Source organism: Dromaius novaehollandiae, chromosome 1 (assembly GCF_036370855.1).
Source record: "Dromaius novaehollandiae isolate bDroNov1 chromosome 1, bDroNov1.hap1, whole genome shotgun sequence".
Taxonomy (NCBI): Eukaryota; Metazoa; Chordata; class Aves; order Casuariiformes; family Dromaiidae; genus Dromaius; species Dromaius novaehollandiae.
The window spans coordinates 11,321,894-11,339,479 of record NC_088098.1 but is presented as its reverse complement, the minus strand read 5'-3'; the positions used below and the strand labels follow the sequence as shown (position 1 = coordinate 11,339,479).

Below are 17,586 nucleotides of genomic sequence, written 5' to 3'. Positions count from 1 at the left end.
CCTTCAACAAGAAGTATGTCAAGGATTTCTCAGACGATAACTTTTTTTGGCAGGGCTACTGAATTGAGAAGAATTCTGGTTTTTTTGAACAATGCGTGTGATTGTGGTGATAAAGACTGTACTATGCAGCATGCTCTTAAGGGAAGGTCTTAATTTAATACTGAGTTTAATCATTCCTATCTTTTAAGTGCTAAGTTTTGCTACCTTAATATTTTCTGTTAGTGTATTTTATTTTTGTGCCATATCTTGGGTTTTTTTTTAAACTTGAGCCGTACACCCTGTTCCAGCTTTTTTAGAGGACTACTTCCTTGAGGTCACTGCCCCTTCTACCTTTCTCCTTCAGTTTATCTGCCATTTAGTCCTGTCTTTTCTCTCCTGGCTGATCCTGCTGTTGTCTTTCCCAGCTAGCTTTTATCTCCTTCCCTTGACTGATCATTGAAGTTTGCTCTCCAGGCAGTTCTGATCTCAGACTTTCTATCCTTTACCTCCATGTCTAGTGCCGTTGCCTCTTCCAGCTCTTAAACCAGTTTCCCTGATCACTGTATCCCTCCTGGAGTCCCAGATGCCTTTCTGATCTAGTGCCTCCTCCATATCTTACCATCACTTTCCAATCTTAGTCTTCATACGTTGGGGATAAGGAAACCGAGATGCTTCCTCTGCTGCCATTTGATTTGTGATATCCGGTTCCTTTCTTCTGCATTCAAATCAATCTGTTTTCTTTCCCATGCTATTTGGGATATAGTGCGTGGTATGCCAAACCTAAGAAAAACACCAGTCCTTCATTGTTGTACATTAGGGCCCCCAGTGTCCCAAGAGCCGATAAAGACTGCAGGATTAATTGGACTAAACTTCTGCATTCGTAGTTCGTATCATGTTCAGTGCAAATAGATCCTTCAGAGAACTTAGATTCAACGCGGATTTATCTGTGAAATGGGTGACAGTCCCTAGGTTCTGAAATAAAGCAAATATTCTTCACCATGGGACAGATTAAAAAAATACAGCCAAATTTTATGTACTTTAGCCAGGAATGGAAACACTGAACATTGAATATATTTTCTCAACTAAACTGTTCTAAGAATGTGTCTTTCACTTGGAGTTCTTGGAGCCTGAGGTTTAACATTTTCCTACTGAATCTGTTCTTGGAAACATAGCACCATTTTTGCTTAGAAGCTCCTCCAGATATTTTAATAGTAGTCATTTGGCATTTTGTTAAAAAATGCAAACAATCTACACTTAAGAAGTGTAAAGATACTTAGAAATCCAGGTAAGAAATCCTACCTATGTTGCTTTAATTTCTCATAACATTCAGCAAATTATTTTGATGCCTTCAAGGTATTGTAAAACTGGAAAAATTGACAAGGCGAAACTGCTCATATAAATGAACAATATGTTCTGAGTACTAACTGTTCTGCTTTTTGCTTGTGTTAGCAAAAACTCGTGCTGCTGACTTATTGGTGAATCCGCTGGACCCAAGAAATGCGGATAAAATTAGAGTTAAAATTGCTGACCTGGGGAACGCCTGCTGGGTGGTAAGTATGACTGCATCACTTTAATTACTTGGCCTTCGTTACTTAGAACAGGCCTTTTTATTGTTCTTTTTTTTCCACTAATGCTGTTCTTTCTATTGTAGCATAAACACTTCACAGAAGACATCCAGACAAGACAATATAGATCCATAGAGGTTTTAATAGGAGCAGGTTACAGTACACCTGCTGATATCTGGAGTACAGCATGTATGGTAAGAACAATAAAACCTGTATTTTACAAGAATAAACCTCTGAAAAAACAATTGCGTATTTAGTGAGGGAACCTGAGTGGGATGGTTCTGACACTTTGATACAAATACATTATTATAAATGATGTAGTATCAGATAGCTGATGATGATTTTTTTCTCTTTTATTTCAATTTGTTAAGCATTCTCAATCAAAGGGGAGTATGTTTGAGGAAGTTTCTAATTTTGATTGGATGCATTTTAAACTTGCAGTCAACAATACGCAAGTTTGCAAGGAGTTTTATGTATATTATAAATGCCAAAATCTAACTGGAACAGTACAATTACGTGGTTTCTTCAGAGGTGATTAGATATTAGAATCTGTGCAACTGTTTGCTATGTTTCCTTTCTTTTTGCTTCTAGAAAATAATAAAACACTAAAATACTTAAAATTCTTGCCAACTTCAGGGAAACCATTCATCAGATTAGGTTTGCACATGACAGCTTTAGGTTGTAAACTTGGAGGGAAGGAATTTATTTATTAGTAAAATATGTGCTTAAAGTTCTGTAGAATTCATTTTAACACACAATAAAGCTGAAATGATATATTTAAAAAAAGATTTAAAGATTAGGAAAAACTAAAACAATCATTCAGACTTCTGTTTGAAACACGCATTCTGTTTACAGTGTCTCTCTGAGGACAAATAAGCTGCATACATGTACTCATTAGAGATAGTTTTAGAAATACATTTAGAAATACTTTTGTCTATTTTAAAAGTGAAAACACATTCAAATCTTTATATCTTACAAATGCATGTCTGAAAAGAGTGTGTGAGGAGGAGGAGGAGAAGACTCAAATACTAGACACAGTTTGCAGGCGTGGGTGATGAGAAGAATTGCAGAACTAAGAGGGAGAGGAGGAGGATTGAAAAGAACATAAAATCCTACAGATAGAAGCTCAGTAAGCCATGTGTTGGAAGTAACTAACTCATAAGCAAAAATGCAAGTATGTTTTCTCTGAGAGTTTAATGCTAGATTTTGCTTTAGTACACATAAAAGATTATCCATTTCCAAATTTACACATCCATTTTGAGGCAAAACATAGAATTTTTCTATTACATTGAAAACAAAGCATACGAGATATTCCACAGTTATGGTCCTACAAGCAGAAGTGTTTGTCAGACTTATATTTAATTCTTGGGTTTTGCTACTTTTCCTAGCAAAGATACTGCAAAATCATCCTTGAATGCTTTTCAGTTGGATCAGCTGTTAAAGATTGGCATCTGGTAATTCAGGAAGCTTGAATGTCAGTGTAAAGGTTAAACTTCCAAGAAAGCTAAATTGTGAATTTTTTGAGCTCTTTAATGATTCTTCTGTTAACCAGCTATAAAATTACTGTAGCAATTTTTCATTCCTAGTATCTGGTATTTGCTGTCAACCTCAGTTCAATTTAATACCTTTTTTGGGTTTCTGTATTCTTCTTCCTTAAGGCTTGTATAGGTGAACTACATTCTGCTAACTTTATAGTCGGCCCTATAGCTAGAGCCACACAAACCAGGCTAAATTTACATTTAAAATCCATCTAAAATTGCATTTAAATAAAATGAGATACTTAATAGCAGTTTCACAGCTAGAGAATATAATACTCTTGTAATACTTGGCATGAGTTACAGATGACTTTCTTATTCCTTTAAATGGGAAAGGTATCTTTGGAAGGGCAGCGATTACTGACAGGGTGTATGAATTCTCATCATGAATTCTCATCATGTATTCTAAGACTGTTTTATTGGATTTTAACCATTTATAGTGACTGAATGAATTTTGAAAATCTGTAATGGTATGAGAGGAGATGAAGATAGCACGCCGGCAAATACTGGGCTGTATCACTCTATGAGAGTTATCCTGCCCCTTACACTTGAATTATCTTTGTTCATATTCTATAAGCTGTATTGCTTTCTCTGTGCGAGTTGTTTCTTAAGAACACCCCCAAACCTAAAGAATCTTTGCCATTTATTCAGATTCACAATTATTTATGAAATTGCAGCATTGTAATGAGAAAATTATGCTGCTGTTTTTGCATTATGTAAGCTTCGTGTTGTCTTCTGCCACAGACTTTGTATTTTTGCTGTTATAACACACTGTAGAAATTCAGTAATTTTACAGCAGTGACATATGGTTGTTGAATTCAGTTGTCTTCATTGTATAAGTGCAGTCATGGAAAAGATGCAGATCAGGTGTCTCAAGCTTGCCCCAGAAATTTATCGTTTCAAAACTTGTGATCTCCTTTCATTCCTGTATGGTTAGAAAATGGGTCAGAGCAGTGTTCATGCCGATCCCAGTATACAACTCTGTGAGGTAGGTATGAACTGAAGACAGTAACAGTTCTTTTCTGCAAAAAACTTTTAATTGAGATTAGGAGGCAAAGGGGAACTTCCCTGATGTGGAGCTGCACAAGAACTTATTTACCTTGCCCGTCTTTGGAAATGATGATACGGTTCTCTCCAGTGCCTAGAGCATCTAAGAACTGTGAGGTACTGAAGTGTTTTAATGCCGTTATAGTCCCACTTGCTCTTTCAGGTTTGGATTCTTATTGTACCTAGATGTGGTTCATAAAATGTCCCTCTAGGTCACATTGCTCTTGTTTCCATATTTAATTCACTTTATTCCATAGTGGTTACTGTTATGTGTGTTTTCGAAGGGTTTGTCTGTTGGAGCAGGAGCTGGAGGTGCTGTTTATTTTGCCATGACTGGCTGAAGATACGGCTCAGCTAACCTGTTAGCCACGTTGTCTAAGACCTCCAATTCAGTGGAGTGCAAGGAGATTCTCCGCTTCTTTGTCACGTTCGTTTGCTTGTACAACAGGTCCAATGTTGTTAAGGACATTTTTGGAAGCTGCATGTACAAAATGAGTCATTCAGCAGTATTGCTATTACCTTTTCTTTTCCCCTAATTTTCATCCTTCCAGACCTGGCCTAGTGTGACTGTACCAAGCACATACGAAGTGGTGTTCTACTGGCTGACACCTCTGTTTATTTTAAATTGTATTTCTCATACAACGCTTTAAAAAGATAATTAATTAAGGTCTAGCTATGTGTTAAGAAGTTGTGATAAGCTTGATACTGTGTTCAGGTAGGCAGGTAATGCTTAATATCCCTCTGTCAGAAATACTACATTTGTGAGTGGTATTGGTCTGCTAGGAAAGGAGATATTTTGCACTGAATCTGGCTTTGTGTTAGGAGCTGTGTGACAAAATTATAGATCCTGTCCTTTATTCTGATAATGATTTTGACTTCAGGTAAGCTTTCTTGTGTCAATTTGTCTATTGAAAGATAATAATACTTAGGGTACAGCAGAAGTGTGTGCCGAATATGAATGATGTGAATTAATCTGGATTCAAAGAATAATAAGGTAGTATCTGAACGAAGATGAGACATGCTTTGAAAATCCTTGCTCACACCTCTGAGTGATTGGGCTAGTTCTCTGAACTTGCACTGAAAAAGGGTTTAAAATATTTTTATATCATTTCCCTTTGGATGCAATTATGTGCAAATATATCTTGTAGATCTTGTGTGTACCCAGCACCCTCAAATCTTTTGACCAGTATTCTCAGAGACTGATCTAGCAGTGCTCTTTGCTCCTCCACCTGAGTAGCTCTTGCTGAAAGAAGACCTGCCACTTCAAAATCATGGTCAGGTTCTCCATCGCAGCGTGCATTATGTAAGCTTGACAACACAACCGCCAAGCTCTTCTAAAAGGGCTTGTTCCCAAGAAGTCCCAAACACTCTGCTTAGCAGTGAAAGCACCGTAAGAAGGCTGCTTACCTTACAACATAGAAGAGACTTTCCATCTGTTATAATCGTATATCCTCTACTGTGTCAGATATTCTTGATCATTTCTCCATTAAAATAAATTATAATAAAAACAGACCTTCCATCCTTTGAATTCTTTCAGGGTCCATGGAGCTTCCATGTCATTAGCTGACTTCCATATATTCACATAAAGCACCTCAATACTTTCATGTTTTCTGGTTTGTAGATTTTGTGAAGGACTACTTGGAACGTATGGGACTGGGATCCACCTGGCATTTTAACTTGGTGCATTATGGATCTACCACTTGAGCCTAAGGCCATTTGCTGCCCTTTGCTTACCAACAAGATCACTTGGTCATTGGGATTAGCATTGACTAGGAGAGTAGTAGTGCAATTGGCACTTGTATTGGCTTGCATTTATGGCATAAAGTATTGTTAAGCCAAACCAAGAGGTCATACTGTATCATAACTGTAGCAGACTGTCTTTTCAATCATACTATTCACCCATCAATTTTACTTCATTGTTAGCAATAAGGATGGAGATTATGATGACCTTTTAAACAAAAGCCTCTGACAGAGGTCCCTGAGCATGCAAACATCCCTGTGAAAAGTGTGTTCCTGTGTGTTTGTGTGCAAAGCAACTGACAATATCCTCCTCACAAATCTGGCTTTCAGAAACTGGTATGTTGTGTCTGCATGCTGTGCTCTCTTCAGCTGTGCTGTGGAAATATGGTTGGCTTCATCTAGTCCCCAACCCCATGCTTTTGGAGCAGCTTCTTAGGAAAGAATAGTCCTGCTCTGTTTTTATTGCGTCTAGTAGGGATGTAGCCACAGACTCTGAAATTGTGCTGAAAGTCTACATAAACAGAACCATGTAAGATCTCTACTCCGAACAGCATATCATAGAAGTGGTGTACAAGATGGAGAAATAACTCAGTGCTAATAACCTTACAGCACTTTTTCTTTTGGCATTATGTCAGTGAATAAGTAGCATTGTAAGCCAGCAGCCTGCAAGCTGAATCTTCTAATTTTAGATGCTTAATCATAGCCTAGTCCTTGTGCCCAAAACATGAAAAGCTGGTCTTCAAATCAGATTTAAAGGATGAGAGGGGAATTTCCTCAGGCCAGTACCAGCTCAGCTAATCTGAGTTTAAAAAAAAAAAAAAAAAAAGCAGGGAGAAAAGAATATGAAGCCCCAGGCCTGAGTGATTGTTGAGATCATTTGCTGGACATCTACATATTTTGCTAAAGGAATTGCATGGTGCTTTTTTTTTTTTTTTTTTTTTTTGGTAAAAAAAAAAGAACGTGGCCTATTTATCTAAATGCAGGATACTCAACTGCTCTCATGCCAGAGCAGGAAACTGGGAATCACTCCCCACAGTTATTGAATCACTCCCCACAGTTACTAAATACCCTGTTTTAGTTATGCTGACATGGAGGTGCCTCTCTCTTGTTTTCACTGAAAAAAGGAGCAGATTTGGAGCCAGTGATGCCTTTGACAGGGTTGAAACCACCCTTGATCACGTTATTTTCTCAGGCTGAATTTCCACATTTGCAGAAGAGGATTGCTTTCTGTGGAGCGTAAACTAAACAGGTACTGCATGATGTAGCATTTCCTAAATCCAGAAGTCTGTGGAACACAGTACTCCACTGCTGCTGCCAAGAAATCCTGGCAAAATAAGGGAGTTAGTACTGGCAGAGAGGGCATCCCTTTGCATTGCTCCTGGAAATGACTGCGAGCAGCATGATTCCACTGCTTTTCCAGGCTCTTTGGATTGGAGACAGGAGAAGCACCTGAAATGATGAGTCTGATCATCTCACTTATGTTGTTCATTATGTTGTTCGTTACGTATAATCTTGTGTTAGCTGCGGGGAGGAGATGAGTAAGTCACAAGCTAAGACATCAACAAGACAATATTTTTCTAATATGTATCTGAGGTGGCTGTTGTGGAGAGTTGTGATTCCTGAAATACATTCTTTTAATAAAAAGAAACAGCTAATAAATCATAGCCGTAGACTGGCAGGGAGTCTCCTAAATGTAACTACTCTTTTTGTATTGTAAATGGGAGAAAATGATCATGTCTTCATAGGATCATGAGTATCATCGTGCCAGTACATGTGAGTGGCACCTACCGAAGGTGTGATGACAAGCCTCCGTCTGCCCAGAAAAAAAGTATTTTAAGGAAAAACAAAAAACCAAAAATCTGGTTGAGAGAAAAGAAAAACTTAAGTCACTATGCACATGTTTTTCAGTAGGCAGATACAGTACAAAATGCTGTTATTAATCACTGTACACCCTTTTGCTTTGAAGGTGGTGGGTGGACAACCTGAAACATTCAAAAGAAAATGATTTTCCAAAGATAACAGTGATTTTCCAAAGCAACCACACAGCATTTGCATGATTCTGAGATCGGAGTGTAGAAAACAATAGAAACCTGTTTCCTTTTCAAGCAACCCATGAATGTCTGTGCTGTGTGTGTCTGGCTTCTCTTACCAGGCAGTAACCATGCAAATTCCTTTTATATTCTTTCCATTGCCTGACTCTGTCGAGGTGCTCAGGAGCGAATTAACTGTCAGCTGGAGTGCTCATCTCAAAAAGCCTTTTGCTGTGCTTGCTATGCTCCCACTTATCTGTGGAACTGATTTCTTAAACTAAGCCTATTTTTAAAGCAGTTAAAATCTTCTCATTTACAGCTCTTCATTTCAGCTGGGGCAGAGAAACTTTGGCCAAGAGCTGGATGTGGTCTGTCACAATAATAAATTCTGGCCTCTGGTTTGTTGCCCTTTTTCAGCTAGGCCTTCACAGCAGGTTTGCAGGGAACCTGATGCAGCTCAAATGAGTTATTCTTCCAGTCCTCTTCCAGACATCTTTCCCTAGATGTGCATCCATTTTCAGTCACCACACCGGGTACCCAGCTGTCACACAGTGATAATGCAGGTATTTCCATGGTGATTCCAACAGTTTAGTATAGTGGTGGGTCCATTTACCGTCGCGTGGCAGGGACAGAATGATGATAGCCTCTCCAAAGCCTGCAAAGCAGCAGTGCGGCCGTTTTATCTGAAGGGCTCTCCAACTGTAGTAGTCTAGACTGTTTTTCTGTGATAACTGTAGGAAAGTGGTAAGTAATGTTTGCAAACACAGCCTATAAAGATGGGTGATTGCCTTGGGCTTTTGTGTCTTACGTTAAATATGCCACATCTTATTTGTTATCCTCATTTAACATCTGAAATACTGGTTTCTACTGAAGTATATGTCAATGTTAATAAAACAGTGATCATGATAATTCCTAGTCAGAGTTTCTGTCAAAAATTTGTAGTTTTTAAAAATGACTGTTTTCAAAAGCGATCTAATTAAGTAAATATGGTGAAGCTGTATTTATAGAATCATAAAAATCATAGAAAAAATGAGGCTAGAAGGGATCCCTAGGGGTTATGTAGTCTGCCTCCTGCTTGAAGCAGGGCTCACTTCAAGGTTAGATCAGGTTGCTCAGAGCCTTCTCCAGCCGAGTTTTAACTATCTTTCTGAGGCAACTTTCTGAGCAGCCCGTTCCAGTGCTTAACCACTGGCTGTGAGGAATTTTCTCCCTGTATGTGGTTCAAATGTCCCATGTTGCAGCCTGCATTTGTTGCCTGTTGTCCTTTCACTGCCCACTTCTGAGGCGAGTCTGTCTCCGTCTTCCCTTCTCCGGGCTGAACAACCTCCCACCCCGCTCCAGCAGCCTCTCCTCCTGCAGCCTGTGCCTCAGCTCCCTGCCATCTCGCTGCTCCTCCACTGGCCTTTCCCCAGCTTGTCCGTGTCTGTCGTACTGGGGGGTCCCAAACTGGTCGCAGTTCTCCGGATCCAGCCTTGCGCTGAGGAGAGGGGAACAACCACTCCCCATGATGAAGTGGAAGCACCCTTGTTAGTACAGCCCAGGATGTGGTTAGCCGTCACTGCCACAAGAGCGCACTGCTGACTTGCGCTCAATTTACTGACTTTTCAGTCTCCAGGTCCCAATTTTATCACAGATTTTCAGCCAGTTGTGAATTAGGGACTCAGTGGTTTTATGTTTCTACAGTTGGGTGTAAAGAGCTAATAAATGCTGAAAAGTGCTAAGTGCGTGCAAAGCATCAGTGTGTTTCTGGAGCTGTCGCTTTGAATGCCAGCAGCAGAGACTGCACTGAGTCAGTAGCGGGACTGCATGTGCTTTCTGGTGCACCACATGTTTTTATACCAACTTAGTAGGTAGAAGAATTCTGATTGTTACAATTCAGAAACTTCACAGTGTCCTTCTGATTGCTATTTACCTGCTTACTAATGTATTTTTAACATTGATTCTGCTTTTGTTTCTTTGTGATAAAAACCTAGGGCAAGGATTTTTTTTTTATGCAGCCCAAGTAATTCTATTTATCTTGCATTACCTAGCCAGTCCGTCCTACAGATATCTAGGAACCTGTTACCAGATTGCTGCAGATGAATCCAGGAGCCATTTCCTTGTATGGATAATGAGGACTATTGCTAGAGAGATTTACTGCACCTCCCAAAAGGCAGGGCTGTCTCTAGGTTGTCTTTGTGTGCATCTGAGTCAGAAGTTTCCACGTTCTTGGTACAGAGTCCTTCAGGAGAGTCACCTAGTCATGTGAAGGGAAGCCTTGGGTGGGATCTTAGCATTGTTTATAAGTAGCTGGTGGAAGGGCGTAAAGAGGATGGGGCCAGACTCTTCTCAGTGGTGCCCAGTGACAGGAGGAGAGGCAATCAGCACAAATTGGCATACAGGAATATCCACTTGAACATAACAAAACACATGTTTACTGTGAGGGTGGTCAAACCCTGGAGCAGGTTGCGCAGAGGGGTTGCAAAGTCTCCATCCTTGGAGATAATCAAAACCTGACTGGACATAGCCCTGGGCAACCTACTCCAGCTGACCCTGCTTGAGCAAGGGGTTGGACCAAGCAATCTTCAGAGGTCCCTGCCAAGCCCAACTGTTCTGTGATTCTGTGACATGGCTAAGAAGCTGTGATTCCAGCCCATCCTGGGCACACAGTCAAAGCTGGACAAAAAGGACAAAGAAGCAGCATCAAAATTTTGAAAAGCTTTAGTTTCTGCTCACGAAAGAGGTAGTATAAATATCCTAAATCTGTGAGAACTTGCAGCTCTAATTGAATATAGTCAGATTTAAGTGTGTGTGCGCCACTGTTCTGTGCTTATTTCTTGTGCTTATCTGTGAACAGTTTTTATAGTTTTTCCAATTTAATCTTTTTAATCTCCCCCAGACATATTTAGCTATTAATACTTCATTTTGGGGACAGAAACTGTATTCTTTACAGGACTTTACCTTTGTGGTTTAATTCAGCTACATTTCCTCTGTTCTCTAAGAATCTGTATTGAATAGGTCTGTGTTTCTTATTGTCCTCAGAAATAAGCCCTGCAGCATGTGTTCTCCTAGAAGAGTTGGCCCAGCTTTTCAGCGACTCTGTTCCCATTAGATGAAGGGAACATTTGGGTTTTTCTCAGTCTCATCTGAAGAGAAGAACAATATGCTGCACGTTCTGTTTAGAGATCTCCACCAGTGATCTGTTTTGGCTACTGTAAAAGCCGCTTTAATTTAAACACCTGATAATTTATGAAGTTCTTCAGTTTTTTTTAAGCTGTACGATGAAAGCTCTCCATCTTGAGCTCAACGTAGAAGAAGAAAAAAGTGAAAGTTTGGTTATTAGTGACAGTGACTTCAGAAATTAAAGACTTGTTTGTAGGATTGACAGAAATGTCAACAAAGGACATACCTGCTTCCTCGACTGCCATTTATGACGGCAATAAATTATTTTGGCAGTAGACCACTTGGATTACTCCACAGTTCACAGCTTGAAGAAGCCAAGTGCCCATAAATAGGTTAAATTTACAGGTGATTCAGCAACTCTGGGCTATGAATTGGAACAGAAAAGCATGTCTGTTTTCAGGAAAAAAATATTGTGTAGTAAATGACCTGACGAAATTTCCTCCTAACACCATGCCAGGAAGTCCTGTCTGATTTTTCAAGTGATGGATCAGATGCTTTTTCTGGTCTTGAAGAGGGAAAATACTTTGATACTTATACAACCTTAAAGGAATTAGATTTCTGTGGCTGTTTGGGTAATCTGCGTACTATGAGAATAAATCCAGAGAGGAGAGAGAATTGTTCAACAGATTAGTCTAGACTAATCCATGTTTACATACAAACATGTGCTCACATCATTATTTCTGTGCTTTGAGGATTTTAAGGTGCATACCCATAAGGAGAAACTGTGCTCTACTGGGAGTTTTGTCATTGACCTAATGCATCCATCCAAGGATTGAAGGGATCAGTCATCATGGTATCTTCTCTGATTGTCTCATCAATATCAGTTGTAGTATTTTACACGATGATTGCAGTATTTATTTAGATGATTTGTGATTCAACAAAAATACCTTTTTAAAAACCATTCTAGATTCAGAGTCATCACGGAAGAAAGAGCTTATTCTGTGCAATAATTTCAAGTGATAATTATTGTTAAAAATGTATTTTATTTCCAATTCAGACTTTTTAATTTCAGTTTCCAGCTGATTTTCAGATCTCTGAAAGATAAATAGACTTCAGATACAAGTGCAGCTCTTTATTCTCATAGAAACAACCCTGAGCTTCATTAGCTCACAGCTATTTAACATGATTAGCACATCACACATTAGCACCTTAAAACATATTTGACATTAAGTTACACTGAAGCTGTGTTTGCACTTCCCTGCCATGTAACAGTATGTAGCTGTTTTTCTTCAGAATCACTTCCTCTGCAGTCAGAGGCTGTTAGCAAACTTCCTAACACAGAGGATCCGTGCCGAATTTCTGAAAATGATAGAAATACTTCTCAGTTAGCCAGTTAAGCCCTAGGAATTACTGGTTGGATGGGTGCCCTAGGTCCACGTTCCTTGTCCATCGCCTTCGTTGTTCCCAGTTAAGTAGGACATGTGGGCTTCAGGCTCACTGCCCACCGCGCACCTCCAGCCTCTCTCCCTGACAGGGAGTTGGCCTGGTGCTGGGCGTGGGACTTTCTCCAGAGCTTGGGGTTTGTGCTGTCGTTGTACTTCGGGAATGGTGGTTCCCAGGTGAGTAGTCTTTCTTGAATCCTAAGTGTGATTTTAGGCCTTGTTAAGCACTAGCTTTGAAGCTAATTCTTTTCTTGATTCCAAGACAGTTGTGATGTTTTACTGACAGTATAAGATTAAAATGATTATTTCTGACATACCCATAAATATGTCTGTTATGTTATAGGCATTTGAGCTAGCAACTGGAGATTATTTGTTTGAACCACATTCTGGTGAAGACTATTCCAGGGACGAAGGTATGAATCTTTTGAGAAATTTATGAGTTTCTGTATAGTTTCACACTCCTTCTCTTGAATTTCTAGCAAGCTTACAGTGGGGTTAATTTTTGTATTTGATTGAACTTTTCATACACATTGTTTTTAGAATATAAATACAATTCTTTTCTTTTTAGTTTTAAGTCCCATCAGTAGCAGTGGGTGGGCAAAAACTCCCTTCTGCAGATACTCATCTACTTAACAACTGCCTGAAGGAATTAAACCGCCCCTCTTGTAAGACTGCATATGTGTGGAAATCTGACTGAGAATAACAATGTTTTAGTTTACGAAAGAAACATCAAAATTGAACTTTATAAGTTTGACACTGGAATAATGTTTACATTGTGTATTTTTATTTGAATTAGGCAGTTACTAATTTTTTTTAAACCAGAATTAACTCCTGCTTCCATCTGTGTACCTGTCCATTTTCATGCTTGTTTGCTTGTAAATGCCCTTTGCAGTGGTAACGTGGGCATCATTCATTGTTCCTAAATGCTGCTAATGATGCCAGAGCTCTGCTGATCCTGGAAACCTCTGCATGGATTTGCTGCAAACATTGTTGATTTGAAACTATTTCTGATTTTTTACTAATTCCAGTTTCTTTCCTCTTCTTTTTATCCCATCCTTTCCCTGCCCCTTCCACTCCCGTATCCTTTTTTTCTCTCCCTCATAGACCACATAGCACACATCATAGAGCTGCTAGGCAATATCCCAAGGCACTTTGCTCTATCTGGAAAATATTCTCGGGAATTCTTCAATCGCAGAGGTAGTACCTCTTCTTTTTGAAAGGTGCCGTGATGCAGACAGAAGTGGAATTGCTGTTGCTGGTTGTAACATGTCCCACTAAAGAACATTTTCTCAAATCTAGCAACAAAAAATATTTTTGAAAAACAAATGCACATGAATTAGAGGCAGAAATCTATGACAAACTCAACTTCTTTAGCTAAACTTTCAGAGCAATAACTATTAGTACATTTTAAATTGTATAGCAAAACATGTATATAGTAGCCGATACTCAAATGTCTTTTTGACAAGGAAATTTTGGTGAAAGCGGTTTTCCTAATTAGCCCCGTTAGCCTTATCAACACACTGACTAGTGTGCATGTGTCTGTTTTACCAGGATCAATCTATTTCTGTCTGTACCGGGCCAGTGTTAGTGTGTGCATGCAATGTACTGATTAAACTGTTGTATGTTTCTGTTTTGCTGGCAATGTTCTCCAATGCAGACCACATAGCATTGATCATTGAACTGCTGGGAAAAATCCCTCGAAAATACGCTATGTTGGGGAAATATTCCAAGGAGTTTTTCACCAAAAAAGGTAACGGTATTTATGCAACACTAATTTAAAGCATAATACTATCCAAAAGGAGAATATGTTCATTCGTTTATGGGTACTGAAGAAATATATCCATTTAAATGGAGCGCTCTTGTTAAAGAAGAATTTTGGTGTGAACTTACCTGTCTAAGAAAAGCAAACGTTTTCAGTATTCGTTTCAGTTTTTTGCTTAAAATTTATTTTGCGGTGTACTCAACAAAGTGAATATTGGCTAACGCTTTTGTGAATCTGTTGTCAAATGTTTTTGTGAACGTAAGGAATCATCGAATAATGCGTAGCTTGTAACTTGGTTCAAAATTAGCTGTCATCCACTTTTGATCGTATATGATGGTCCAGCAATATGCTCTTGATAAGGAGTAAACTAGGTGGAAACGGAATATATGGGCAATAGGTACACAGATGTGTGCAGTGCTCACGTCCTCTTCAGCTTCCTGTAGCGAGAGCGCGCAGAGAAGAGAGTTGTGTGGGAGCGTGATGGAGAAAGGCGCTCTTCCACGCACAGTGCTGTCTCCCTTCAAATGCTGCTAATTATTTTAATGTCTGAGAGCCACAGCCGTGGGCCAGGACCTAGCTGTGTTTGGCGTTTTACAAAAGTGTCAATTGCCACAAGAACAAAAAAGATCATCTTAGCAAACCCATCAGTCTTTGTGATTCTTTTACCTTCTTGGATTTTGTGTTCAGGCTGGTCTTTGAAAAGACCGGGTTTTGAATGTGAGGGATGTAGTGACACCTGCGTCGTTTGTCCCCCCGGTGCAGGAGACAGCACTGTGTCGCATGGAGTGACAGGGTACGGCAGGAGATGACGCTGCGTGGTGGGAACACCCGGGGCTGGCGGCTGTGCTGTCCTGCCCAACAGCTGCAGCTTCCCCTTGCCCACAGCTCCACGTGCCTGAAGCCTGCAGCTAGTCGGCAGGGCCCGGCGCCGTCAGCCGCCCAGCTGCTCGGGCACGTGGGGTCAGCGAGGGGGGCCGAGGCTGCGGCGCGGGGCTGTGCAGGCATGGGGTGACGAGGCGGCAGACAAGCCAGCGAGTCTTTCTCCTGTTGCATGAGAAGGGCCTGCTGTGAGCTTGCAACGACATCTATGTGGCTTGATTTCCATAAGGAGGGTTTGATCAAGTTAGACAAGGTATGAAGACGGGCAACGGGAAGATTGGATCAAGGAGATGGAGCAGCTGCCTTACAAGGAGTGGCCAAAAAGGCTGGAGAAAGTTTGGAGAGGAAAACGTTAATGGAGGGATAATAAAAGGTTTACGAAATCGTGAAGGCTGTGGATAAGCTGAATACAGAGCTGTTGTTCAGCAGCGCCCGCAGTGTGAGAGTTGTGGGGCGCTCACATTTGCAGGGGAGGCATCTAAAACGCAGAAGTACTGGGTATTGCTTTACACAGCAGGTGGTGAACCTCAGCGGCTGGGTGCTGCAGGAGGCTGTAGAGAGAGGCACTACAAACAAGTTCAAAAAGAGGTTAACAAACTAAGGGGCAACATGTCCATGGAGTCCTCGCGAAGGCAGGACTTCCAGGTGCTAGCGAGAGGGGAATGGGCTGCAGAAAGCGGCCGGGCTCCTGTGCGCTCCCTAAATAGCAGCTCCTGTCGCCGCCATCAGAGACGGACACTGAGCTGGGACCCACAGCCTGACCCGTTAAGGAACTTCTCATGTTCCAAATTTTTAGTTTACACCAGATTGATTGACCTTTTCTGATGAGGTCATAATGAAAAACCTGACAGTGACCTCACGATTATATAATGATAACAGTGTTTCTGGCTTACAAGAGAGGGCAGTTTCTAAAATTAACATGAAGTGGAGGATTTAACTTGCCTTCCTGAGCATCTTGTTTTCCTTCAGACTTTCCACTGCAGAGAGTCGTGTGAGTCCTGAATTTCAATGACAGAGTCTATGGAGGCGCCGTCTTTGTTGGCTCTGTGGTGGATGTAAGCACTTTTCACTGTGCACATGGAATTTAAGTCCAAGCTTGCTGTGTAAGCTAAGTAGACTGCATCTCACCTGTTTTACTGAAAATAGCAAAATCTCAAATACAAGATGAATAAGCGAATAGCCCAAGTGGCATTTTTAAATGACACTAATTATTCTGCTATCACAAATTCCCATAAATGAGGAAAACAGAAAGGCTTTGCAGAGGAATACAAATTGTGAACCATGGTGGAAGAGGAAGAATTGAGGTGTTGAGTTTCCTGCCCACTCACTTGAGATTTTTGATTTAATCAGGCACCAGAGGTCCCCTTCCCTTTTCCTGGCCACCACAGTGCTCCCAGCCTTTCTGGTGCTATGGACCCTTCTCCCCAGCTCCATCCAGGAGGGATTTGCATTTGATGGCCAGCGGGGAAGGATATGCTTCATAGCTGGCCATAAAGCCGCTGCGTTTTGTGCTGCCTCTGAGCTGCTTGTGGACTCAACTTGAGTTAGGGGCTGCAGGAGGTGCAGCCCTGAGACTCTTCTGAAAATTTCTTGCTGTGGGGTAAATGTGGGCTTAGAAACATAACTTCTGGCTTCTATTTTGAAAAAATGAGACTTGGGTAAAATCAAGAAAGCACAATTTTGTTCATGTATTGAATGTCTAAGAATGTTTTATCCAGATGACATTGAAGGAATTCTGTTTTGTTGTGGCAAAGACTAGTACCATTGACCAGAAGTTAGGAAAGTGTTGCTGCCCATAAGCAAGTTCACCATCAGAGACAAACTTTATACACTTGAATTGTTCCACTGAAGTCACAAACATAAAAGGAAAGTTATTACCAACTAATGAGTTAACAGGATGAAGGCCTTTCTTTTCAGTGATTGCATGAAGCAGTTTGTGACCTCAGATAGGAGTGTGTATTTAAAAAAAAAGTGTACTTTCTTGTTAGTCATCATAACACAAATATGTTCTTTTTATAAAGTCTCATCTTGATTACTGGGTCTAGTAATAGCTCCAATGAGTCCTTTTCTCTGTTGCCTCCCTGGAAGCTATTACTTAACACATTTTGGCACTAGAACTTAAAACTCTATTGTCTTTCTAGACCTCAGTCCCTTTGCTTTTTCTGCAGACTCTTTGAATGAACTGCTGTTTGCTAACCCTGTTTCTTTGTGAGCTAAACTTGTGTGAGATACTGGCTAGCTACTGGAGGATTTGCCTGTGGGAAGCTGTTAAAAGAAAAGCACTGCTAGTTATTTAACATCCTGGAAGGGAAGGGGAAGGTTCTCCACCTCACTTGCTGCATCTGCTGTAATGTTGGACCTTATCAGAAGTTCTTGTATTAGTTGTCTGGAGCGTTTCCTCAGAATTTGTGGTAGCAAATTATATCCCATTGCTGTTTCTCTGGTTCTTCATGTCATCCATTTCTTACTGTGCAATAAACTGTCCTCTTCTTTCTTGATGAGACA

At 40.4% G+C, this 17,586-nt stretch overlaps 1 protein-coding gene across 4 annotated transcripts in view; it reads left to right on the top strand.

Annotated features, from left to right (window-relative positions):
- Nucleotides 1-17,586, top strand: part of SRPK2 (SRSF protein kinase 2) — a 154,110-nt gene that overhangs the window by 131,723 nt on the left and 4,801 nt on the right. For 2 of the 4 annotated variants that reach the window (XM_064505465.1, XM_064505467.1), the window contains exons 12-16: nucleotides 1,429-1,529; nucleotides 1,631-1,738; nucleotides 12,784-12,853; nucleotides 13,545-13,637; nucleotides 14,098-14,190. In XM_064505465.1, coding sequence (XP_064361535.1) covers nucleotides 1,429-1,529; nucleotides 1,631-1,738; nucleotides 12,784-12,853; nucleotides 13,545-13,637; nucleotides 14,098-14,190 — 465 coding nt within the window. The remainder of the gene's footprint in view (nucleotides 1-1,428; nucleotides 1,530-1,630; nucleotides 1,739-12,783; nucleotides 12,854-13,544; nucleotides 13,638-14,097; nucleotides 14,191-17,586) is intronic. The other 2 variants (XM_064505468.1, XM_064505470.1) reach the window with 2 other exon arrangements.